Source organism: Vicugna pacos, chromosome 20, assembly GCF_048564905.1.
Source record: "Vicugna pacos chromosome 20, VicPac4, whole genome shotgun sequence".
NCBI classification, from domain to species: domain Eukaryota; kingdom Metazoa; phylum Chordata; class Mammalia; order Artiodactyla; family Camelidae; genus Vicugna; species Vicugna pacos.
Window position 1 is genome coordinate 25,517,766 of NC_133006.1, and position 26,546 is coordinate 25,544,311.

General features: G+C 40.3%; 2 protein-coding genes, 1 long non-coding RNA gene and 4 other non-coding genes across 9 annotated transcripts in view; 5 read left to right on the top strand and 2 right to left on the bottom strand.

Annotated features, from left to right (window-relative positions):
- Positions 1-152: 152 nt before the first annotated feature.
- On the top strand, positions 153-6,533 carry GPX6 (glutathione peroxidase 6). 2 transcript variants are annotated; one of them, XM_006215246.3, is made up of 5 exons: positions 153-239; positions 2,596-2,749; positions 4,768-4,885; positions 5,387-5,486; positions 6,275-6,533. In XM_006215246.3, the coding sequence occupies exons 1-5, from the start codon at positions 153-155 to the stop codon at positions 6,479-6,481; spliced, it is 666 nt and encodes a 221-aa protein (XP_006215308.2). In that variant the 3' UTR covers positions 6,482-6,533. The 2 variants fall into 2 exon arrangements, with proteins under 2 accessions (XP_006215308.2, XP_015104242.1); XM_015248756.3 differs by having other exon boundaries at positions 153-233.
- Positions 6,534-10,711: 4,178 nt separating this feature from the next.
- On the top strand, positions 10,712-10,785 carry TRNAT-CGU (transfer RNA threonine (anticodon CGU)). The gene has a single exon. It is a non-coding gene; the product is annotated as a tRNA-Thr (tRNA).
- Positions 10,786-14,867: 4,082 nt separating this feature from the next.
- Positions 14,868-14,940, bottom strand: TRNAM-CAU (transfer RNA methionine (anticodon CAU)). The gene has a single exon. It is a non-coding gene; the product is annotated as a tRNA-Met (tRNA).
- Positions 14,941-16,763: 1,823 nt separating this feature from the next.
- TRNAL-AAG (transfer RNA leucine (anticodon AAG)) lies at positions 16,764-16,845 on the top strand. The gene has a single exon. It is a non-coding gene; the product is annotated as a tRNA-Leu (tRNA).
- Positions 16,846-18,493: 1,648 nt separating this feature from the next.
- Positions 18,494-18,567, top strand: TRNAT-UGU (transfer RNA threonine (anticodon UGU)). The gene has a single exon. It is a non-coding gene; the product is annotated as a tRNA-Thr (tRNA).
- Positions 18,568-21,520: 2,953 nt separating this feature from the next.
- The window catches only part of LOC140687770 (uncharacterized), a 29,224-nt gene continuing 24,198 nt past the window's right edge, over positions 21,521-26,546 (bottom strand). Inside the window, exons 2-3 of one of the 2 annotated variants that reach the window (XR_012062292.1) lie at positions 22,755-22,871; positions 21,521-21,699 (exon numbers count right to left, since the gene is read on the bottom strand). This is a non-coding gene — a long non-coding RNA (uncharacterized lncRNA). The remainder of the gene's footprint in view (positions 21,700-22,754; positions 22,872-26,546) is intronic. The other variant, XR_012062291.1, reaches the window with a different exon arrangement.
- On the top strand, positions 24,989-25,933 carry LOC102546014 (olfactory receptor 2B11-like). The gene has a single exon (XM_006215247.3). The coding sequence runs from the start codon at positions 24,989-24,991 to the stop codon at positions 25,931-25,933; it is 945 nt and encodes a 314-aa protein (XP_006215309.2).

Below are 26,546 nucleotides of genomic sequence, written 5' to 3' on the forward strand. Positions count from 1 at the left end.
GGGAGGGAGCGCGGGGTGGGAGGAGTTTGGCGGGTGCGTGAATGCTGCTCTGCGATTGGAGGGCGCATCTTTAAACTGGTCCCTGCCAGGAGCTCAAAAGGAGCCAAGATCCCTGGGGACCTGAGACTCTCCTAGAACTCCTGGTGTGAGCCATGATCCCGCAGTTCTGGGCCTCCTGTCTTTTCCCACTGTTCCTGGTCGGCTTCGCTCAGCCGACCCCGCAGCAGCAAAAGGTGAAGGTGAGTGTCAGGCTGAGAACCCAGGCTGATGTCAGCCCCTGATGACTACATTGGCCGCCAGGGAGGCAAGGAGTTCTCCCTTCTCCTCTTCTACCAAGGACAAGATCAGAGTCCCCAGCCTTTCTTAACTTAACATCTGCCACCGCCCCTGCTGTCCCCTGAGGCAGAGGCTCCCCTAAACCGCCTCTCTTTTATGTGAATAGTCTCCCCTGCACCCGACGGGGCGTTGGGCCGAAAGTGGGCGAAGGACGCAGGCAGCTCTCGCTGCTGTGGGCCTTGCCACTTTCCCCCTGGTGGCCGCTAAATAGCCCTGAGCCTGTCCCTTCCACTCTGGTCCGGAGCCTCGGGCAGCCTTGAGGTTCCAGAAGGCTTTCAGCATCAGGAAAGACAGGCTTTTTCCTTTTGAGGGGAATAATAAAACACAAAAGGCCAAGAGGGTTGTTGGCCAATTTTCATTTTAGAGGAGGTGGTGTAGTGAGGGGAGAACAAAGCTCAGATCAGAGGACTGGCTCTAAATTTTCCGTGCTGCTCCAAATCGCCTGATGCCCTGCAAATCCCCACTCTGGGTGTCGGTAGCCATTCTGTAGGAGGTATGTGTATGTGTCTTAGGATGCAGGGTGAGGACTGAAGTAAATGACTTGAGATTCCAAAAAGTTTTAACTTTAAAATCAGGCAAATTCATTCAAAAACTCATTCTCACTGTGGCATTAAGCAGTTAGGTATCTTTTATTGGCCCTGTTGTCTCCTTTCTTAAAATCCAGAGAAAACCCAGCTGGTAGTGCAGCGATTTCCAGATTTCAACTCACATAAGGATCTCCGGGAAGGCTTGTTAAAGCCCAGATTACTGGGTTGCACCCCCAAAGTTTCTGATTGAGTAGGTCTTAAAGGAGCCCAGAGTTTGCATTTCTAACACGTTCCCAGATGATACTTGTGCAGGTCCTCACACCACACTTTGTTATTGGGTTCATGCGAAGTTTAAAATGGTACATATAATAGGGTTATATCATAAATATAATATAAAGACTGGTAGCTGTCATACGATCATGTCCCCTCTCTGAAAAAAAAAAAAGGGGGTACCGAGATCTGAGTCAGCAGCTGTTGCATGATTGGGTGTGGAATTTATTGCAGTGGCAAGAAAGGCAAATACTAGAGACAATTATACTAGCACAGAGCTGAGGGAGTATGAATGCAAAAGACAATGCAGGCATCTAGATGACAACCCTTTCCTAGTGACTTTCTTAGGCTAATGCTCCCAAATGTTTGGATTAATGTGTGCGCATTGACATGCATGGCTGTATGGACACACAGGGAGGGTTCCTGCCCTAGAGTCAGCCTCCTTCTCTACAACAAGGAGAGTGAAGGGGAAGCTATTGCCTGGTATCCTAGTGACAGAACTCACAGACTTAGGAAATGATAAAAGAATTCTTTTGCCTCACTCTCCCCACAGGCACTCACCCACAAGCATTTCCTTCACTGCTTGGGGCAGACATTCATGGACTAAGATCCCCTGAAGCCCACTTAAATCAATCTAAAATTCTGTACTTTTCTCTACATCTCCAGGAATCCTTCTCCTCAAATAACAACATTTTAGCTTTTTGCTAAAAGATCCTGTCTTACTTTTTCCTTAGCATGCTTGTGGGTAGGAAGTCTGTTTCCTTTGTTTTCTATTTTATATAGAGAAAAGAAGAAAGTGGTATTGGAAACTATATACAATATCTTGTAATAACCAATAATGGAAAAGAATCTGAAAAAGAATATATGTGTATATATTCTGAAACTAACACAACATTATGAATCAGCTATACTTCAATAAACATTTTCTTTAATTTAAAAAAGAAGAAAGAGATATCAAGGATGAGTCTTGTAGGTACCAGTGAGCCCCCACTGGCAAAGCTCTAGGAAGTAAATTCAATGGGATTGAGAGGAGGAGTAAATTCTGGCTCTGGGGGAATGAAATGACAGTGTAAGAATATACAGATGAGAAATTTATGTAAGACACAAGTTTTACATAAATGAGTAAGAGAAAGTTATGAGAAAATCTGGCAAAATCTGTTAAGATTTTAGAAGGGCTGGGACAACTGGAACAGGGTGTTAGGATGTGGGTGAGAGTGCGTTGGAGAATGGAGATAAAATATATTAATATTCCAGGAATGGGAAGAGGTTTATAAAGTGCTTGTCCCATTACAAAATAGATTTTAAGTTAGAAGATATAAATTCTAGTTGTGGCATCAGCCATAACTCAAAATATTACTTAGAGAGTTCTCTCTTTGGTTCTTAGAGTTTCAAGAAGTCCACAACTTTTGGGGATTATCGATCTTACCATCGCATCACTATGGTTATTTTTGTTACATTCCAGATGGATTGCTATAAGGGGGTGACAGGCACCATCTATGAGTATGGAGCCCTCACCCTCAATGGCGAGGAGTATATCCAGTTCAAGCAGTACTCGGGCAAACCCGTCCTCTTTGTCAACGTGGCCACCTATTGAGGCCTGGCAGCTCAGTATCCTGGTAAGAATGCATGTTTCAACTCCTCTGGAACTAGCTTTGTCAGCTCCACGATGCCATATTCTCATTCCAGAAGGTCTTGCTAATTTGTTATTGGGAGGAAGCAGGGGGATGGGGAGAGGGGTGATAGGTGATCATGATATTCCCCTAAATCCTGCTTCTTTCGGCTCCGTAGAATACCAGGAGAATTATTTCCAGATTTGAGAACTAAGATTCTCCCAAAGATTTAGTCAAAGACCTCCAGGAACATACCTGTAGTTGAGTTTGTCACTTGGAGCCCTGAGGAAGAACATATACTGTAGGGAACCCTGGGGCTTCTCAGCAAGAAGGTGTTAGAAAGGACATTTTTGAGGATCTGGGCTTGTGTTAGGGAATTTGGGGACGGGGTCAAGGTGTTGAAGCTCTGCTCTGGATTGGAGGCTGTCAGAAAATGAGGAAATGGGCACAGTTAAATGATCAGGTGTCTTAATAAATCATATCTATAGAGTAGGAGGAACCAAGCAAGGCTAAAACTGTAACTGGTAAAGAAGCAGCAGCACTTATATTGGTAAGAATAGGATGATGCTTGCTCAGTTTTGTGATTTGGACACTGTACATATTTTGTCTGGTTAAAACAGATTTAAACATGAGGGGTCCTTGTCTTGATGGTTTTTGTCTTGATTCATCACTTGTTGCATGATGTTGACCTTCTATGAAGCTGTTTACATTCAACAGAACACCAAGCCCTAGTTGTGACTCCCAACCCAGAATCTAGTTTTCAGGGGCTGATTTTATCTTTCTCACTGATGACTTCTGGTAACAAAAGGAGAGAGGATTGATATTTCATCTTTTGAAAAATACACAAATATTTACACACACAAATGATTCTCCACCTTGCTTTTTCATGTAATAAAATATCTCTGATATCATTGTATATCACCACTTGATGAGTTTCCTCATTCAATTTAAGATACACGTTTTCAGTGTATTGCTGTGCTATAATTTATAAAACTAGTTCATGAGAATTGTGAAGAGCATCTCATTCAAATTTTACTCCAGATAAGGACACTGAGAGAGTTAAAGAAACTTGTCAAAGGATTGGACCAAGGTCTGCTATGTGTTTCTGCAATAGGAAGGAAATATTCTTGATGGTTAAAGATAAAAGGGATCATAACTGAATTAATATATAAAAACAGGAAAGCACTTTCCTTTAAGAAGAGGTCCTTGAGGGGAGATGCCTGCAGATAGAGCTGAGTCTGAATGGGATTGCCTTGTGCTGTCATGGAGACGATAAATCTGAACTGAAAATGGCTGAAGATAGAAATAATAGTATAAGTCCAGACAGACAGTTGGAAGGGTTACTGGCAGTGGTAAAGAGCAGTCTGGAGTTCATAGCCTAGAATCCCAGTGAGTGTTCTAGGAAAATGGCAGCAGTTAGGTCACTGGAACTGACAAGAAGGTAGAGAGCGCTCTGGAGCTAGGCTTAGCATTTCTCTGATTCCCACTACAACCCTCAGGTTAAGGCACGAAAGAGTGTTTCCAGGAATGTGACTAGAGTGTCAGGTTGTGTCACCACGGAGCATAGTAGGAGGAGAAGGAAGAGGGTAGAATGTCCATTTCGTTTGCCTTGTCCTGGCAATATTTTTTGATCTATCAATCAATCAATCAATCAATCAATCAATCAACCAATCAATCCACCAGCTAAGGAAGGCAATGGAATTTAAATCTGACTTCTCAGCATCCAACAGGAGCCTTCCCACAGAGGACTGACCAGTTTGTGCTTTTTAAGAGGGGCTCCTATTGGATGATGAAGTGGAGCCACTCATGGGAACTATTGCACAAGAAAAATGGCAGCTCTCTGGATGAGTTTCTGGAAAACTGTGTTCTAACTTCTTCTCTGATTCCTCAGTCTCTGTAATCTTGAACCTTTCCCTTCATAGTCATCATCTTATTCATGTGATAAATGGATAAACTAGTGGTCTTTACTGCTCAAGGTAGGGCTGTTGTCTGGGATATCCATGCTGTTCATTCTCTACCTGCAGAACTGAATGCACTACAGGAGGAGCTGAAGCCTTTTGGTGTAGTTGTGTTGGGGTTTCCCAGCAACCAATTTGGAAAACAAGAACCAGCCAAGAACTCAGAGATCCTCTTGGGGCTCAAGTAAGTGCCTGCTTGGGACTCTGCAGAGGCTCTGTCAAGATGTTCCTTGCACATTCTACCTAGATGCTTCTCATTCTGGAAATTTCTGGGGTGGTTAGTAGATGAGTGGGATCAAGACCATGATTGTGATGCTTTGAATTCAGTCTTTCTCTGCTGAAGGTGCTCAATAATTCTCCTTACCTTTGAGTTCTTTGATGATAAGACCAGGGGAAATCTAATGGAAAAGATGCACAGGGAAAAGGAAAGAATATAGGAAATAGAAATGAATCAAGAATCCTAAGCTTAAAACATTGCCTTCCAATTTTCTTGGAATTCTCTATTGTCTCCATAAGGCCTATGCATGAAGTCCTGACTCCCAGAGACTTCTCCTTCATCACCTTCCGTGTCTACAACCTCTCTTTCTTTATCTCTAATTTCCTTTTGTGGTCAAGCTGCAGTGGCCATTTCTATCCATCCTTGTCTTAATTTGGATCCTCTTGGGAACACTCTGGTTCATTGCAGGTATGTACGTCCAGGTGGTGGCTTTGTTCCTAATTTTCAGCTCTTTGAGAAAGGGGATGTAAACGGAGAAAAAGAACAGAAAGTCTTTACCTTCCTGAAGGTAAGTGGCCATAAACCTGGCATGGATTTGTCAGGTAGGTAGAGATACCCTGGAAGCATGGGGCTCAAGTCTAGGACTGAGTTTGGACTCTTGGAAAGAAATGCTCAGATAAGTTCATGGATCGTGGCACTATCTGTTGTGAGGCTTTAGCTTCAAGTAAAGGAAACATATAACACAATAGCTCCAACATAGACTAACCTTCCCTACTGAATGGTAATGACTCATTCATACAACAATCATTTATCAAATTCCTAGTTATATGCAAGAATTTGCTACACAATGAATTAACAAATATTACTAGGGCATGGTCTCTTCCCTGAAGGAATTCATATCTAATCAAGGAGACAAACATCGAAATGGATAATATAACGTCAATGTGGTAATTAACTTTAGAGTCACAGAGTGTTAGAACCACAGAAGCCCAGGATAGAAGGACCCTTTTTTTTTTTCAGCTAAAGAAACTAAAGCTATACAAATGCCATGACTTACCAAGGAAAACAGAAGATAGTCTTTCATAGAAGCACCATGATATAATCATGAGAGTGAGGGAGAGACTGGGAAAGGAAAAATGTTTTCTGTTTACTATCATACTGTCTAACTCTTGCTTGATTGGTAGTGGTTGTACTGGTAATGATGTATTAAAATGTTTGTGGTTCATTAGGAACATGTCAAGTAGTTAATATGTTGAGATACATACTGGTGAGTGGAATTTCTAGGGGTGGAGATAAGACTAGACCACACAGAAGCAAAAATAAACTGTCTTTCTATTTTCCATATCTCTGCTCCAGAACTCCTGCCCTCCAACCTCTGATCTTTTGGGCTCATCAAGCCAACTCTTCTGGGAGCCCATGAAAGTCCATGACATCCGCTGGAACTTTGAGAAGTTCCTGGTGGGGCCTGATGGAGTCCCTGTTATGCGCTGGTTCCACCGGGCTTCAGTCAGTACAGTCAAGTCAGACATCCTAGAGTACCTGAAGCAGTTCAAAAGCGAATAGGAAGGGTCAGGGACCGTCAGAAGTTGCATTCCACCTGAAAAACATGTTTAAAGATCTGCCTCTGCTCCACATCCTTGCTACCCAACATCCATATGACCAAACCCATAAACCCTGTACAGCCCAAAAATCTGTGCGTGTGCACATACACAGGCACAGGTGTGTGTGTGTGTGTGTGTGTGTGTGTGCCTGTGTGTGTGTTGGAAGATTAAGGGAAAGAAAACCTATCTCTCAACTCTCTGATCCCAAAGTGTCAAGTTTTTCCCACTCCATTCCAAAGGAAAATCATATTATGAATAAATGGTTCAGATCACCCATGACCCTAAAAAGGCAACCCCCAAAATTCCTGACATCCATCCTTTCCCCATCCTGAAGGTTTAAAGAAAGCAGAAACTGGCAGCAAGACTCTCAAGATCTCTTTAATAGCCTCTTCTCTCTTCCAAGATAGACATGCATTGTTAAAACTCCTGATGAGTCTTCCCTTATTCTCCCTAATTCCTGTAGTTCTCTTATAGGATCTCTGAAAACAGAGTGAGAGCAGAAACCTCATGTCACGTGAAAGGAGGGGCATCTCCATGATGGTGGGTCCCAAAGCCCCTGTGGGTCGGACCCTACCAGAGCCTTCCTTGGTGCCTGTCCCTTAGTGCATTCAGGTCATGGCACCTGGGCAGCGATGTCCCTTCATTCTGAATGATGGGCTTTCTCCTCACCTACAGTCTCCCCAACTTCAAACTCATTCTTATCACCGTCTCAAATTAAAAAAACGTTCTGCAGCAGCTGGCCTCTTGTGGTGTTTTCCCAGTCCCATATCATGTCTGGAGTCATGCCAAGTCTACCTCTCTCCCTTTGTCCCTGCTGTCTTGGCTACCTCACCTAGATCTTCAGTATTTTGTTTCTCTCAAAAGTGCTCTAGACCTTTCCTTGTCCCATCCAAAAAGCACTGGGTGGGTCTGGCTGCTCATAGAGTTGCTGTGACATGAACACAGAACACAGACCTCTTGGAATCAGCCCTTCTGCACTCTCCCATTCAGGTCCAGGGTGGGGTGGGGTGGGGAATGTGTCAGAGGAATCCTTGCTTCTCAAAGAACCTTCTCTCTCTCAATAACAACAAATACATATGCATTTCTGTTTATAAAATTAATTCCCACTCACTGTTAAAAATCTAAAAACACATAAAATAGAAGAAAAGCATAACAAAAGCCACTCCTAATCAGAGAGTAAAAAAAACAAGTTAGAAGCCCTATCTAACCCCTACTGAGAACAATTCAATTCATACATCTAATGATCAACATCTCAAATAAAATATTAATAAGTAGAATCCAGGAAGAATAATTCCTTCAACAGGACCAAACAAAATTCACTCTGGGAATTCCAGGATTTTTCTAAATGGCAAAATTCATTATTTAACAAATGCCAGAGAATAGTCTCATGACTTCTGTGGCTAAATATGTCAGAACCCCTCTCCTACCTCCTTAAACATGAACACTTCAGATTCCTATTAGGTGAAGAATGTCTGTTTTTCGTCAGTTTGTGAACTTCAAAATAGCTTCAAAATGGATTAAAAAACAAAACAAAACAAAGCAAAAAACAAAAAAACACTTGCAAGTGAAGTGAAAAGACCAATGAATAACTGACCAAAAAAAGTAATATTCATACTTTGTCACACACATACATACACACATGAATTCCTCTAATATCAAGATAACATAAATCAAAGAAAAAAACCTCCAATCACCTACCAGAAAAATGGACACCTTTCATAGAAAAGATAAATAAGTGGCTTTTAAAATGTTGAAAAGATCTAAGTCTCATAATATTGTGGGGGTGGGGGACAAAGTAAAACTGTAGTGAGATACTATTTTTCAACTATCAAACTGGCCAAAAAAAAAAAGAAAACCTTTTGTTGTTTCAGACATAGATATCTAAACTTGATTGATCTTTCTGTTCTCTTAGGCAAGATGTTCAAACTGAAAAGCCTGTTTTCTCACCAGTTAAGTGTGGGTAAACATGATAATATCCTGATACAATTGTTTGAAGATTAAATGTTTTAATGAATGTAAAGATATGAGATATTTAGCATCTAGGGAGCAGATATAAATGTTTATTGCTGCTTAATAAACTCTTCTAGGGATGACTACTAGCAAGAGACATCAAAATTGCCATCATGCCTAACTTTGACTTATCCATTCCGCATCCAGAAATTTTTCACAAACATGTGAAATGTTCCAGATACAAAGTTGTTCACAGCAGCATTAGTTGTCTGGGCAAAAGTGACAGGATGGGTAAATTCAGCAGAATGCTAGCGGCTCTTTATGTTTTTTTATGGGAATGACTCCAGGATATTTGAAGTGATCAAGGTGCTCAAGAGTGTGCTGGATACACTATCATTGAGTAAAAAGTGGGTTAATGATATATACGCACACACTTGCATGTGCAAAAAGTGTCCCTGGAAGGAAGTACAAAAATGAATATGTTTGCGTATAAGGCTGAATCTGGAAGGCAAGATGATGTGGGAGAGTGGGGTGGAGGGCGGTGGCTGGCGCTGGTAAAGAGGTAAAACGGGTCCATTTAACACTTTTTCAGGTTTGGGATTCTATACAACATAGAATCTTTTTACAAAAAGAAAATTCTATCCTTTTGGACTACGAATCTTGACCAAAGATCTGAAAAATAAGGAGAAATATGGGAAAACTTGGTTTTTCAAACTGAACCTTATTTATCCTCAATTGATTACGATAAAGACAAAGTTCTTCCCTGAACGTGTCACTGCCAAACTATCATCTCCCCCAAAAGCAAAGTACTACAGCCAAAGACTGGAAGGTCTCTCCCCAGACCTCCCCGCGGGCTTGCTTTATGGAAGAGCCTATGCAAAAATGATTGGCAGAAGTGGGATTTTAATCTCCCTGCCCTCAAAGACCAGAGCCCTCCTTCAATGATTTGGATCGCTTAGACACTTTGTCTCTACTAAAAAACCAAATTCTCTTAGAGCTATTTCTAATGCTCAAGAGACACGTAAGGAAGGTAGTTTCAGTATGAACCTGTATATTACCTTCTTTACTCCTTTTCCACACACACTTGTCGGGAACTTAACAAATCTTTCAATCAGGCAAAATTAAGGGTTAAAACTGTATGCTCAGACCATTCCTAGACTCCCACATACCAAATATCAGGTGCTCCATCTTCCTCCCTGATTCTCTACTCTGTAATGAGTCTTCACAGCTATGTATAAAACCAGAATTCGGTTTCAGGTGTTTGCCCCTCTATCCATCCAACCTGGACCCAGAAGTCCGAGTTTCGCCTCCGGTGCTGTCCCTTATGATACCCGGGTGCAAAGGAGAAGGTAGCCAGAGAATAAATCCATTAGATTCTAGAAAAAATCGATCATTGAGAGAACGCTTGAAAATAACCATGGTCGACCTGGCTTTGGAACTGCGACGCCGCTGAGATGAGTCTCAGGTTTGCCAGCTGAATTTAGGGGTCCGCGAAGGGAAGTTATATTTCGTGTCCGCACCCGGAAAACGGAGGAGCTCCTCTCCCCTCTCCCAACCTCCGCATCCCTAATTGCCTGGCATTCGAGAGGAGACTCTTTAACAAAAATCCTATTGTAAAAGATACGGAAAGAAACATCTGTGTGACAGACCTGCTTTTTGCTGAATGGGTTCATGGTCCTAATTTCTAAAGGTCAAGGCTGAGATCTGTTTGCATTTGATGAGGGTCTTCGCACCCACCTGGGCCTTGGGAGCACGGGGCCTGCTGATTCTATGAATGCAGTCTGGACTGGTCCTCGTCCTCTCCCCTGTCCTGGCCTCCCTGCCCCTCATCACCTCAATCATCTTAGTCCCTGCCTGGCACCTTCAGGTATCTCAAATGAGTTACTTTGTCACATATGGCCAGTTATTTCATGCAAATCCTTGAAGCTTGTTAAAAATTATATATTTTAGAATATATATTTCCTTTTAATAGTCTTTACCACTTATTGCATAGCCTCGACTTTCTGTAACACTTTTCCTTGGGATAATAAGAAGACTCCTTTGTCTAATGCTGCAACCGCTTATTACTTTTCCTTTTGTATTTTTCTATCTCCAGTGCGTTCTGAGGAAGTGAAGCATCTCCTTGGAGTTGGCGTATTTTCTGAAGGCAACAGATTAACACTGGATAGCATGAATTCATTTTTCTTTTTTCACCAGTGGAAGTAAAATGAGATAAATTCAGCTTCATAGCACAAGGTCAGATGGCTCTATGGCTTAGTTGGTTAAAGCGCCTGTCTCGTAAACAGGAGATCCTGGGTTCGACTCCCAGTAGGGCCTTACTCTTCCCCGGGAAGATAACACTTCCTGAAAAAAAACGTTTTATGTTGGCAAGTTAACCGTCTTCTTGCTGATTCCTCCAAATACTCACTAAACTTACAGCGCCGGGGCTCAGTAAGATACATTACAAGTTGTTTAATTGCAGCTTGCTTAGATTCCTTGCTTAACGGTAGATTCTTAGCCAGATGACAACTCAGATACAAACCACCCTCAAAGGATAGTGTATGTGACCTTGCGCCAATCACTTTTCATATAAGTTTTGCATTAAACTGTGGTGAGATGTTTTTCAGCACCCACAATGTGTTACAGTGTAAAGCACATAGACGGGTAAATAGGTAAAATCTCCCTCAATTCTAATGATCTCCAACTCTGTAACTGTTTTTATTAAGTAAGATAATTAAGGAACCATGAATCTACTATTAAAAATTAGGATGTTTGCAGGGACATGCTGGCCATTTTGAAGGGAATATGAGGAGGAACAGTGTATTCCCATGTTATTCCTCTTAAAACACTAAAACTTTAGGAATGAAGATCAGCTGGAAGGAAAAATGTTCTAGCCACAAGCACCCTGGAGCTAAGCCAAGCTGCTGTGAGAAAAGGGCAATTTGGAGAATTCTTCCAGACAGCTAAAGGAACTGAGTTTCAGCCCTAGAGACTTATGGAAAGTCTGTGTCTTTTTGTCTCTCCTTCGTTAATTCAACAACATTAACTCGTGGTCTTTTATGTACCAGACATATTTCTGTCTTTTTCTTTTCACGGAGTCTCTGGGGATTGAATCCAGCACCTCCTGCATGCTAAGCATTCTACCATTGAGCTCTTACCCTCTTCCCCAGTCTGATGCATGATATGAATGCCCTCCTCAGGTTTAAAACTCTTGAGTTGAACTTGTCCATGGAAGACTTTATTCAATTGATTATATGGAGGATCAGTAAAGAGATTTCCAAGGAAGATTTCTTAGGTCCCTAAAGCATTGCTGGGACAGGGATTCAGATGTATGTGGCTTATTGGAGGAGTGGTCCTCAGGATAGGGATGAGGAAATAGCAAAGCAAAGACATAGTCTTGGATAAAATCCAAGCTTGGCCTGAACTCTGGAGTATAAATAGCTCTGGAGGAGAGTGGCCATTGAGTCAAGTGGTTTGGACTTCTGTACCCCTCCCTCACATCAGCCAGTTATTGGCTGCACCTGGGAATAGAGTAGTGTTATAATCTATTAGATGTCTCCAAACAGCCAAAGGCAATTCAATGAAGAAGGTCACAGGGATAAGCCATTAGGCAGATGGGTGTAGTAGGTTAAAAACAAAAACAAAAATAAAAAACTGGGAAGAGGAAAAATGTTGAGGAGGAGTACCAAGATCATGTACTTCTGTAAAACAATAAGGTAAGTGGAAAATATTCTAGATTCATAATTTTAAGCTGAAGTGCAAATATCCTGTATGCCACCTATTAAATTTAGGGAAAATGGTGGATTTTATTTATTTGCTGATATAAATCGCTAATTTTGTTTTAATGCTTTGTATTAGTTTCCTAGGGCTGCCATAACAAATTACTATAAACTGGGTGACTGAAAGCAACAGAAATTTATTCTCTCACAGTTCTCAGGCCAGATATCTGAAATCAAAGGATGGGCAGGGCCATGTGCCCTTTAAAGATTCTAGGGAAGAATCCTTCCCTGCCTCTTCCAGCTTGTGGGGGTTGCTGGCAATTCCTGGTGTTCCTTGGCTTGTGGCCGATCACTGCAATCTCTGTCTCTGAATTCACAGGGCCTTCTTCCCTGTATGTTTGTTTCTCTGTGTCCCAATCTCCCTCTCCTTTCTCCTCGAAAGACATCAGTCACTGGATTATGGCCCACCTTTATCTGATATGACTTCATTATAACCTGATTGCATCTGCAAAGTCTCTATTTCCAAAGAAGGTGACATTCACAGATCCTAGGAGTTAGGACTTCAATATATATTTTGAGGGGACACAACTCAGCTCACAACATGCTTAGAACTTTAATCTGCAAATTTAGAATAATACCTCAAAGTGTTGTTGCAAAGGTTAAACACTTGTCCCCAAACAACTGTTCAATAAATAAGGGTAATGATAAACATAACAATACAGGGTTTTTAAATTTTAACTTTATTGATTGCTTATTTATGTGCCAGATATCCTTCTAAAATATTTTATGTATATTTACTCAAGTCCTCCCATTATATGATGTATATGATATCAAGATATGCTATATATATCAAGATGTTTTATATATATATATATATATGCCATTAAAAGAATGAAATATTGCCATTTGCTGCAATGTGAATGACCACAGAGAATATTATCCTTAGTGAAATAAGTCAGATAGAGAAAGATGAATACTGTATGATATCACTTATATGTGGAATCTAAACAATAATACAAAGGAATAACAGACTCACAGACATAGAAAACAAACCTGTGGTTACCAAAGAGAAGAGGGAAAGGGGCAGGACAAATTAGACGTATGAGATTACAGATACAAGCTACCATATATAAAATAGATAAGCAAAAAGAAATTACTATATAGCATAGGGAATAATACCCATTATCTTTTAATAACCTATAATGGAATATAATTTGCAAAAATACTGAATCACTATGCTGTATACCTGAAAGTAACACTATAGTAAATCAAGTATACTTCAATTAAAAAAAAAAGAAAAGAAAATGCTACTACAAAATTGTCATCATATGTAGAAGGAATCAAAGATACGAAGCTAAAAATGAAGAAAAATGATTACATAGGGTCTTTCACTACTTAATAACAATAGTGTTATTTTTGCAAATTTTGTAATGTTTGTAATATTTGTCAGTTTTTTCAAAGTTAGCAATATGTTGGAATTTCTTTTCTCATTCTAAATAAATATTCAATTTCGTTCTAAAAAAAATTCTTTCAACTAAATGTTTTTGATCTTGCCTATTTTTAGGCACTATGCTAGGCTCTAGTGATACACAATTCAATTGCTCATCCACAGAAACTTATTATCTGAAACAGTGGTTCTCAATGCTACCAACCCAATGACCTATTTTTGTAAGTTTTTTCTAACACTTTATTTCATCAACTACAATGCATAGACAATGTAACTTATATATACAAATACTTTCCCCCAAACTCAATGTTATAAATATAAAATAAATAAAAGGAAAAGATTTCACAATAATTCCATTTGTTTTTCAATATCTAAATGCCTGAGTTTGAAAACACTGGAAAATAAAATAGGCAGAAAGATGTTGGAATCTGACTGATTTCATGAAATCACAAACAGTGCAAGATGCTGAATTGAGATTTGGAGAGAGATTGGAATGGGAGAATGTTTTTTCATGGGGGACAGATGTGAATCTTAGGGAACCATCTGGTAGACTATGGTAGGTGTAATTAAATCTTTCACCCTCCTCCCTGAGATAACCATTTCCTAATCTCTAAAACCTATGAATATGTTATCTTACAGGGCAAAATGGATGTGATTAAATTAAGAATCTTGAGATGAAAAGATTATCCTGGATAGCTGAATGGGCTCAATGTAATCACAAGGTCTTTATAAGAATATGGTAGGAGGATCAGAGTCAGAGAAGGTGATGAGGCAACAGAAGCAGAAGTCAAAGTGATGTGAACCTGAGCCAAGGAATGGGGTCATCCTCTAGAAGCTGGAAAAAGCAAGGAACGAATTCTCCCCTAGGGCCTCTAGAAAGGAGGCGATTCTGCTACAACTTGATCTTAGCCCCATAAGATCCGTTTCAGACTTCTGACCTCCAGAACTGTAAAATAATAAATGTATGCTATTTTAAGTTACTAAATTTTGGTAATTTTCTAGGGTAGCAAATAGACAGTTAATACAGATTTATAGTATGGGTGTGCACTGTAGTCAAGTATTGAAAAACTGTCTTGCTACCAAATAACCTACTAAGTTTCTTGAAGGACTACAGTTCCATTTATAATCACATCAGATTGGGATTTAGTCCTGGAACCCAGATGTCATACAGGAGAACTTTATCAGTGGAATTATTCTGTCTGCTACCCTGCTTCTTTCTCAAATGAAAGTGTATATAACTGGCAAAACCTTTATGCCTTCTCTGAGGCTCGAACTCAGGACCTTCAGATTATGAGACTGACGCGCTGCCTACTGCGCTAAGAAGGCACTGGTTTTTCCTCTTTCCAGTAAAATTATAGATTCTTTTTCATGTTTATATGAACTTTCTAAGAAGTTATTTTTTAAAATACAGTACAAAATAAGAGTATGTGCTAGATCATATGTTTACTGTTGTTACGAGTATGTCAAAATGATTGATCAAAATTGTTTCAAGATTTTGTCCTTGATTAAATATACAACACGGTGAATTCTTTCCCACTATGTCTTAATCGCCACTTACTGCTGGGAGACACTAGACTTCATTAGGTTTCACTTTACAACAATATGTGTAAAAGGTAAGATACAGATATGAGGGGCCTGAACTGGGTCCACAGGCATGAAGATTTCCAGACTGCAACAGTAAGGGACACAGAAAAATGCTTAGTTCTAATGAGAGCAAAGCTGCGATCTCCTTATCTAGCTCTGAAGCGTCCTTTCCTGCCAATGTTCCCCTTACAATTGATGTCTTTGACCATGACCATGACCTGAAGGCCCTTTTGTTCTGGCTAGAAGTCCTGAATAATGTAAACAGAAGCGAGATAAGGGAGGAAAGATGAGGTGTGATGATTGAGAGTGGAGAAAGAATATACTGGATCTCAATCTGGCAAAGCGGAAAACGTCTTAAAGTTGAAATTGTAGGACTGAGGTGTAAATCTTCTATGTGCCATCTATTATTTTAGGAAGAATAATCACTTGGTTTTCTTGTGAATATAAGTCAATTTAAAAACTTCATTATCTGTAAAATGGAATAATACCTCACAGTGTTAGTTAAAAGACTGAACACTACACAAAAAATTGTTCAGTGAATACTAATAAGTGATACAAATAATGATAGCAAACTTTATTGAGTGCTTACTATGGCGAGGTACTCTTTAAAGCAATTTATATGTATCTTACGTGTATTGGCCATCTATCTATCTATCTAATCTACCAATCGTTTTAGGCAAGGTTTATTACTGTCTCCATTTTACATATGAGGAAAGTAAGACCCAGTAAGCTTAAATGACTTGCCAATAAGCTTGTGGCAACTCAGTGGAGCTGCTGGAATGTGAAAGAGAAGAATTATCGCTGACTTAATAGGTGCAGCATCTAATGGATCAGGAGTTAGGCGGGATCAGTGAAAGGATGAGCCGCCAGGAGACAGAGACGGGGGGTGGGGGGGTGGGCAGGGGGCGGGGAAGACTCGGTAACTCGCCCATTTCGCCTTGGTAGGACTGGAGTGGTTAGAACGTGTGCTCTCTGGGCCTGAAGAGGATGCGACGCCCCGCAGCAAATGCAAACTGATGCCCTCCTTGAACTTTGTAAATTAGACCATGAACTCATTCAGTAAAAAGTAGATCTGTTTGCACAATTGTTTCCTTCAATGAGAAATCACACAAAGACATCCAAACTATGGCTCTCGTTCCGGGTGAGAGGGGAGGGAAGCATCTCTGTTTTCCAGCTGAGGACATTAAAAATAACTTTCGGCTGCAGATCCCCAAACGCAGTTGATAAATTGGAGACTTTTGATCTTTGCGCCTTCGGAGTTCCGGTGCCCGTTGGTGGTGGTGATTTCTAATCGTTTTCTCAATGATTGATTCTCTTCGTGTTTGATGGATATTATGCATTCATTGGCTGCTTCTCCCTTTACTCTCGAGTATCAGAAGCATCGCACAGAAGGCGAACGTGGATATCCCAAAGTAGGAACCTATCTGCAGATTTTGTCGATAGTTAGGATGGCAGAGTTACGGGGGGTGGGGGGGGGGGCGATGCTCTGGGGAAAAAAAATAACACGCGAGAGATGTTTTGTGTCTTTTAAACAGTTAAGAAGAGTTTTAAAGTTGCGTTTGCGTGGTAGCGTGGCCGAGCGGTCTAAGGCGCTGGATTAAGGCTCCAGTCTCTTCGGGGGCGTGGGTTCGAATCCCACCGCTGCCAGCTTTATTGTTTATATAAGAAAGTTCATATTACAATTCCCAGCTCACAGAGAAAGGAACTGAAGTTACAGCCAGTTAATCTCTTCCCTGTAGGTGGAGGAATTAGGGTGTTAATGCATAGGGTAGACTGAAAAATGGCCCTCCAAAAGAATCTCCATCCTAATTCGGGAAAGCTGTAAATATTGCCTTATACGGAAAAAAACTGGGGAAGTCTTTGCAGAAGAGATTAAATTAAGGACCTTGAGATAGGGAATTTATCCTGGATTATCCAGGTGGAGTTACAGAAGCCATAGGAAACTAATACAATGTCTTCAAGTGCTAATAAGCAATGCTACAACAGTTCTTTCTGTTTGTTTGCCAATCTGATAGGTAGAAAATATTATTTCATTGTAGTTCTGTAGGTTGGAGGTCTCTGGGAAACTCCACGAGGTAGGACAGAGTTCAGGAGAGTTTCCCACACCTTTAGCCACTCGGCCTCTGTGAAAGAACTCTTCTCATCTAATTCCTGGAAGTAGGAATTTTCTCGTAGCTTTTAAGGAAGTGTTTGTTTACTGGGGTTCTATTTGCAGACTTGAGGGGGCTGGGATGTGGCGGTGGACTGAACCCATGATTCTAAAGAAATTGGAGACTACATCCTAAAAAGCTCCCACACTACCTCCAAAAAAGCTTTTAATTAAACTTTTTTTTCTCTTTTTCAAAACATATTAAGAAGGTTCTGTAGTCTGTATGTCTAAATAGACTTTGCTTTTTCTGCTTTATTTGTACAAAGTAGGAGATTCATTCTTAACACCGGGAAGATCAGAGGCCCATCTGGAAGGGTCGCCTGCTATATCCTAGCACGATCCCACCAATCAGCTTCGTTTTGGTCCCCGCAGTCCCAGTCAGGTGGACCGCCCTCAGACCCAACTTTCTGCTCGTCCCCGCGGGGGATGCAACATGGGGTTAAAGGGCAGGTCATCGTGGGATGCAGGAACCTGGTTAGAGGGGAGAAGGCGTTACCTTCTTTGCAAGTTGATTATACTGTACTGGAAATCAGGCCCTTGGTGGACAAGGAGGGTGTCAATAGGTTGTTCTTTGGACCAGTGGTTGTTTGATCAGAGTCTTTACAGCGACCTTGACATTGGCTTTTTAGGGTTTTAAGAGAGCGATGTGACTGACTCTATAGCTCAAATATACATTCCCAGCCTCCTCTTCTCCTCTCCCGATTCTTCTCCGCTCCCGATTCTTGCTAAGGGCAAGTGACACGTAGGGACACTAGGTGCTCTAACCCGGCAGTCTAAGAGCCTTTCAGTGGAGTTTAGAGTACCTCACTTAGTACATTGAAATGAAGAACCTTAGTTACAAAAGACAAGGCACAGTAATAGCAAAATTTGCTTTTAGAAGATTATCTCATTTGGAAAAAATGAAGTAGCCTAGACTTTTACTAATGGTTGTTAATGGACTAATTGAAGTGTTATTGGTCCAAATATTTAAGCTGCCCAAAACTTTTCTCACTTGTGTTAGCTCTGCAGCACATCTAATTAAGCAGAACGTCTTCTCAGAGTTGGCCTTTTTTCCTACAATAAACTCCACTGAATCACATAAACTATGGCAAGAATCTTTAATCCCACGGTAAGGAAAGACCTAGTATTATAATCAGCCAATACGTGGGCTCCATGGCTTAGTTGGTTAAAGCGCCTGTCTTGTAAACAGGAGATCCTGGGTTCGAATCCCAGTGGGGCCTTGGTTTTTTTCCTCCTCCTAGGAAGCCGATTTCTTCGTTAACTCATTACTAGTAATTCTGCACTGTATTTAATCTTACCGTAAATTCTGTTCCAGATACTCATAAACGGTTGTGACTGCAAAAATTCTCACTCTTAAAGAAAACGTGGACAGGACTCTTTATGTTCAAAAGCGGTAACAACTATGAGAGAGGAAACACAAAGAAAACGGACTTCTAATGGCCCAGAGAGCTGGGAAGCCCAGAAATCAGTTTCTCATTTTTGCTAAAGTTCTTCCCTGTCCTCTTTTTTGTATTGGCGGCTGGGAGGTGGTGGCAACAAAAACGTCTCCAATTCTTAAAGTTTTTCTCTGCACTCCCATATAATTTATTAGTGATTCTAGGGAACTCAGCATTATGTTATCTGTTTTATAGATGATTTTCCAAATATTACTACATTATAACAACAATAATTTATATTTACTTATATGCCTTCAGTCTTCAGGGCTTTAGTCCCAAAGGAAATACATAAATTGGCCCCACTGAAACTGAACTTTAATCCTACAATTTAAAAAACAGAATTATCCTAGACTGCATGGATTCCCAAGCTTACTGTACATTTAAATCACCTAGGGAACTAGTTAAAATACAGCTTCTTGGGACTCATCCCCAGAGGTTTTAATTTTGTTTTGGTGAAAGGCCCAGAAATGTGTGTGTTTTTAACAAGTACTCCAAGAGATTTTTGAATGAATTAAAATCACATTTGTCAAAAATCTGGCTTAAAGTATTACACACAGAGCTGAAGTGAAAGTGTGGTCCACCTACATTGTTAGCACTTTAGTACTGATTCAGGAACATCTACTTACTTACCCTCTTATCTAGTTAGCATTATTGGAAGTCCACTATACTCCAAGTGTTTCCAAGCATACCATCACTTAAGCCGCCCAACAATCCTGTCAAATGTGTTATAGTCAACTCTTAGAAGATGAGAAAGTAGGCTCAATGATATTCACCATAACATAGTAAGTGACAAGTTCAATTTCAAACTCAGGTCTGCCTTGTTCTGGAACCCATGCTTTTCTTGTGATACCCATCTCCTATTTGATTAGAGACAAGAATGAAGTTTTTGGCCACAGAGCTAAATAAAATTAAGTGACTTAGACCGATCTCAAACCTTAGTCCTATGGGTTAGGTAAACTGAGATAACTTTCTATTTTCTGCTAGAAGACATTCAGCCTAGTGAACACTTATTTAACTTATGAAAGAGGAAAATACAAAGCTGAACCTCAGAAATCTATGCAAGAGATTCTCCATGAAAAAAATGAATCTTCTCCATCTCCTAGGCTCTGTTGTTGTTGTTGTTGTTGTTGTTATTGTTTTGTTTTGTTTTGTTTGTTTGTTTGGTGGTGGTGGTGGCTGTTTTTTGTGGGATATTTTTTGCCTTGGACATGCTCTCTTCATGCCCTGATTCTTTAGATTTAAAGACAATGTTTTACTTAGGGCTGCTATAAAATATCACAGACCAGGGGGCTGAAATGACAGAAGTTTATTTTCTCATAGTTCTGGAAACTAAAAGTCCAACATCAAGGTGCCATCAGAGTTGATTTCTGGTGAGACCTCTCTTCCTGCCTTGTGTCCTCACACATCTTTCCTCTGTATGTGCTAGGGGAGAGACAGAGAGAGAAAGGGAGAGAAAGAGAGATAGAGACTAAGCTAGCTTCTTATAGGGACACCAGTCTTACTGGATTAGGGCCCCACCCTCATGATCTCATTTAACCCTAACTACCTCTTTAAAGGCCTTATCTCAAAATGTAGTCATATTGGGGGTTAGGGCTTCCACATATGAATGTTGGGAGGACACATTCCAGTCCGTAACAAGTGGGAAGACGGAGGACTGTACAGCTTAGCTCTGAGTAACAGCTTAGTCATGACAGCATCTAATAACTTCTGAAGTGCAAGCTGAAAAGGGAGCTTTTTGGATGTGAAGAAATCATTGAGATAAAAGTACGTCAGACAATTAAGCAAGGATTTGGCTTTTTCAATTGCTTCATTAGTTCTACCTTGTTCATAGTCTTTGTGTGATGAAGATGGGTGGAAATTGTACCTACATTCGTAAGAAATAAAAAGAGGATCTTAATTTGATAGGCACTGTGCTTTAGCCAGTTGAAAAAGAGAAAGGAGGACACAAATCTTGCCCCCAGGGAGCTTTCAATATGGTTGAAAAGACCAAATAAGCACATACCCCAAACTCTACAGTCATTTAAAAACCCAATGTTTAATCATGACATTTACAAAGCATTCACTTGGTGTGTGAATTCTGAAGTGTGTGAGCCTAATGAACCTTGGACAAATTGCTTACCTTTTTTAAGCTTCAAGTTCTTCAACTGTAACATGAGGACAATGATAGTACCAACCTCAAGGAGTTGTTAGGAGACAATTCATGTAAATTGCCTAGGAGGTGTTATTCCATTATTATCATCATTATTGTTATTAGCACAATATTTGTTTTCTTTCTGGAAATTGTTGGGGTAAATCCTGCTCTCCCTTGCTATTAAGATGGGATTAATGACTGGAAGAAGTGATGCAATCTATAATCAAAACCAAAAGTGTAAATAAAAGATAGATCCTGTCTCCAGGGTGATTAATTCACCAGTGACAGCCCCTAGGGGATCACTGGCTCTCTGGGTGTGAACTGAATTTATCTGCCTTTGAACAGATCTGGAACCAGGAGAGATTATCTGATGCCTCCAGGATCCCATTCACCCTACCTGCCATATTAAGACCTTTGGTTGCTCTTATTGAAGCCCTGGCCTGATTGTACCTGCTTCCCTCCCGCAGGCCTGTTGGAATCCAACCCTTTTGCAAACTTTCTCCTAACTAAGCTTCAATAGCTAATGACAACTGTTTAATACAAATTCAAATGAGAAGAGGTAAGTTCTGGTGATGTCTCCTTCTATTCACACCAACCTAGATGGTATTGGGTTTTGTTCAGTTTTATTTTGTTTTGACAGAAAATGAAGGCTCTGAGTTTTGGACAAGATCAAGCAGGGTAAGATGCCTCCATGAGTTACATGACTTCTCATTATGCCAGACCAATGGCTGTCACTGGTTCAAAATTTTGTTGATCCCAGAATTATGTCCAGAAGATCCAGTTATCTAGGAGACAGGGAGGAATGAGCAAGCATGTCAAGTCACTAAAAAATCAATTCTCTAAAAGTCAATCTTCTGTCATTTTTGTCACACCCTTATGTGAAGATCAGCAAGAATTTCCCAGTAGATGAAGTTTTTATCTTTTTGTTTTCAAATGAATGAATGAATGAATGAATGCCAATACACTGAGGATAAATTTGAGGGTCAAACAATATAAACAATAACCAGTGATAAAATATTAATGATCTCATTCTTATACTTAGGTTTTTTAAGGTTAGAGGAGGACAGAAATGGGTGAAAAGGAAAGAGGCAAAAGAACTGCTTTCATATATCTCTCTAATGCCTTTGCCATCATTTATAAATGTTAAGATCCCATCCCTTCCTTCTTATCTAATTTTCATTTATATTAAGGGCATACATGCTCAAAGTTGAAATAAAATAATACTCTAGGCTTGCAGTGAAAAACAGCAGTTCCTTTCCTCATCATTTCTCACTCTCAATCCCTGTTCTCCGAGGTAACGGATTTTTAATAATTTCAGTGTTTTCTTCTATTTGCCCATATTTCTTAATAGCAAGCTTTTATTATTTTTGGACTTCTTTAGCTTTAAATATAATTTATTTATTATTTAGAATAAAAAATGAGAGCTTTTAACCCTCAATTACAAAGAGGGAGCAAGAGTGAGGACAGGAGAGAGGGAGATCTTTGCCTCATTCTCCTGATACTCTTATTCCTTGACTCTTATTTTTCCCAGATACTCTTACTTTTTGGTTAGATCAGCATGGAGAGTTTACACTTTCATGATTGCTTAAACATTAGTCACAGTGTACTAACCACTGTATATAAAATAGATAAACAACAAGATCCTACTTCACAGCACAGGGAACTATATAGTCAACATCATGTAATAACCTATTATAAAAAAGAATATGAAAAGGAACATATATATGTATAACTGAATCACTATGCTGTACACCAGAAACTAACACAACATTGTAAATCAACCATATTTCAATCTAAAAAAAATTAGTCACAGTGGAATCATATAATGAACTATGGTTACCTAAAAGAAAAAAATCTCAGGTCTCACAGATGGTCAGATGGTACAATTCCTGTTGTTGTTTTGTTTTTGGAAACATGACAAGGGATCTTGTCCTCATCACCAGCCTGTTCTCCTCAACTGCATTAATGCAAATACAACACAGGTCTTCAGGGTTATTCTACCTTGTGCTAAGAGAATTCTGACAAATCAACATCATTTAGGTGGGTCACTTTCAACCCAGTTGTTAGAGTAGACTAAAACAACAGAAAAAAAATAATTAAAACTATACCCATGGCTCAGACAGTAACAATGAAACCTCTGGTAAAGGTAACAATTATGACAAAGTCATATCTAATTTCTTTGGTTGAAAACTCCCAGAATTCATCCCCCTGTCGCCTCCAAATTTCTGCCCCAAATTAGCAAGGTCCTGTGATGTTTCTTGCCCTGGCAGATCCTGCAGCCATCTAACCCTGTTTACCTGATGGGTACAGAGAGTTCTTTGAGGAGAATTGTTCCTTTTACAGCCCTCTCAGTAAGGAAGCCTCGCAGTATTTTTTTTAAGACTTTAGCCAGTTTTACATCACAGCAAAATTAAGCAAGAGTACAGACATTTCCCATATAATTCCTGCCCCACCACATGCATTGCATCCCAGCTCCTTTATCAACATCCTTCACCAGAGTGGTACCATGGTTACACCTGATGAACACCTTGACTCGTCATAATCGCACAAAGTCCATAGATACATTATGGTTCACTCTTGGTACTGTATGTGCTACGGGTTTGGAAAAATGTATAATGACATGTATACACCATTAAAATATCATACAGAATAGTTTCACTGACTCAAAGTCCTCTGTGCTCTGTCTAGTCATTCCTTCCTCCCCGCTAAACCCTGGGAACCACCTCTCTTTTTACTATCTTCATAATTTTGTATTTTCCAAACATACTGTTTGATAGTTGGAATCACACAGTGTGTTGCCTTTTCAGATTGGCTTCTTTCATTTGGTAATAAGCATTTAAGATTCTTCCATGTCTTTCTATGGCTTGATAGCTTGTTTCTTTTTAGAGCTAAAAAATCCTCTATTGTCTGTCTTAGTATATCACAGTTTATTTATCCATTCACATTCTGAAGGACATCTTGGTTGCTTACAAATTTTGGCAATTACAAGTAAAGCTGTGATAAACATCTGTGTGCAAGCTTTTGTGTGGATATAAGTTTTCAGCTCATTTGGGTAAAGACCAAGAAGTGTGACTGCTAGCTCATATGGTAAGAGTATGTTTAGTTTTATTTTAAAAACTGCCAGGCAGGCTCCCTTCCAAAGTGGCTATACCATTTTGTATTCATAGCAGCAGTAAATGAGAGTTCCTATTGTGCTACATCCTTGCCAGCATTTGGTGTCATTGTTCTGGACTTTGACCATTCTAATATATATGTAGTGGAATCTCATTGTTTTAATTTGCTTATCCCTGATGACATAGGCCGTAGTCCATGTAGGCTGCTATAACAAAATGCCAGAGACCAGGTGATCTATTAGAACATTTATCCCACAGTTCTGGAGGCTGGGAAATCCAAGATCATGGCCCTAGCAGTTTCAGTGCCTGGTAAGAGCCCACTTTTTGGTTAATAGCACCTTCTAGCTATAACCTTACCTGGTGGAAAGGTCAGGAATCCCTGTGGGCTCTCTTTTATAAGAGCACTAATCCCATATGTGACCTAAGCACTGATCCAAGCCCCCACCTCTTAGGTTACACAATCCCTTAGCTGCAAGGTAGCTGGGCGAAGACTGCCTTCCAGTGGCTTCTTTAATCCTACAGAAGAACCATTACAAGTAATGTCCACTGATCTATCACATAGGGCTTTGATTTAGGGGGAAAAAATGAAACCACTTTCTCTACTGCAAGGATTTTTCAAATGTGACTTTATAATATTAATTATAATTATTATATTCATTTAATGTTGTTATGATTTCTATTGAGAGTGTACCCCATCACTCTCCCATAAATGTATATTCTTTTCCTGGTATCGTCAAAACTTCTGCCAACTCAATTTATTATTTTTCTTGGGGGGGAGGTTACTGAGGTTTATTTGTTTATTTATTTTATTTTCACGGAGTCCTGGCTTCAATCCCCAGGACCTCATGCATGCTAAGCATACATTTTACCACTGGGCTATTCCCTACCCCCACACTAAGTTTTTTTTAACCACTCACCCTTATCTTCTTTGATTTTAGCAGATGTCTCTCATCAAAATTCAATGAAACACATGAATGAAAGTTTTCCAGAGGATTTCATTCTCGTGGGCTTTACCAAATATCCATGGTTGGATCTTCCTCTCTTCTTTGTCCTCCTAATCTCCTACATGTTCACACTCTTGGGAAACATTGCTATTATTCTGGTCTCTCAACTAGATTCCCAGCTCCAAAGTCCTATGTATTTCTTCCTCACAAACCTCTCCTTTTTGGACTTCTGTTTCACCACCACGACTGTACCCCAAATGCTGTTCAACTTAAGGGGTCCCAACAAGAACATCACTTATGTAGGCTGTATGGTCCAGGCCTACGTATTTCACTGGCTAGGCTGTACAGAATGTGTCCTGCTTGGCACCATGGCCTTAGACCGCTATGTGGCTGTGTGTAAGCCTCTGACATATTCTGTCATCATGAACCACAAGCTCTGCCTGCTACTCTCCAGCACTGCTTGGCTCATTGGTCTGGCCAATTCACTACTGCAGTCCACACTCACAGTCCAGCTGCCCTTGTGCGGGAACAAGGAACTGGATCACTTCTTTTGCGAGTTGCCTGGCCTGATTAAGATGGCTTGCGTGGACACCACAGTCAATGAGCTTACTTTAGCAGTGGTGGCCACCTTCCTCATAATGGGTCCCCTCTCCATGATTCTTGTCTCTTATGGTTACATTGCCCAAGCTGTGTTTCGAATTCCTTCTGCCAATGGGAGACTTAAGGCCTTTAACACTTGTTCATCGCACTTTCTGGTGGTGTCTTTATTTTATGGGCCTGGCATCTACATCTATATGCAGCCCTCAGCGGATCACCCTCAAGACCTTATCAAAGCTCTGACGCTGTTTTACTGTGTTATTACTCCCATGGCCAATCCATTCATCTACACCCTGAGAAACAAGGATGTTAAAGGCGCTTTGAGGAGACTTCTGAGGAGGGCCATTTTGTCCAAGAGAATATGAGAAAATGATGCTTTATTCTGAATGGGAAAGCCCAACAATAACCTGAAATATATCCTCCTTTAAATAGACGTTCCATCAAAATCATGCTCAGAAGTCAAGGCAAGGAAACCTTTATTTGATGTGTTTACCAATACCACTTCTGACATCAAATGTGTTGGGTTTTTCTCCCACAACGACCAATTCTCTGAAACCATCTGAGTATCTGACAGTTCAATTCAATCCTAGAGTTAGCATAGACCCCATGGGTTAAGGGCTCAGTCCCACAAAACTGCCATTTCAGTTGCCAATGCCAAGTTCAGGCTGCTTGTACTTCTGATCAGCCAGCTATAAAGTCAAAGGTTCCTGCAATTCCCTCCTCAGGTTTGATAATTTGCTAGAATAGCCTACAAAACTCAAGAGAACATTTCACATACTTTTAACAATTTATTATAAAAAAAATACAACACAGGAACAGCCAAAAAGTAAGAGATACACAGGGCAAGATAGGACAGGGAGAGGCAGTGGGCGTTCATTCTCAGGGTGCCTCCTCTGCACCTCAGTGTGTTCTCCAAACAGAAAGCTCTCCAAACCTCATTGCTCAGTGGTTTTAATCAGGTTCTATTACATAAGCATG

Bases quoted from the DNA above. Each gene is read 5' to 3' on its own strand.
- LOC102546014 (XM_006215247.3), top strand. From the start codon at position 24,989: ATGAAACACATGAATGAAAGTTTTCCAGAGGATTTCATTCTCGTGGGC.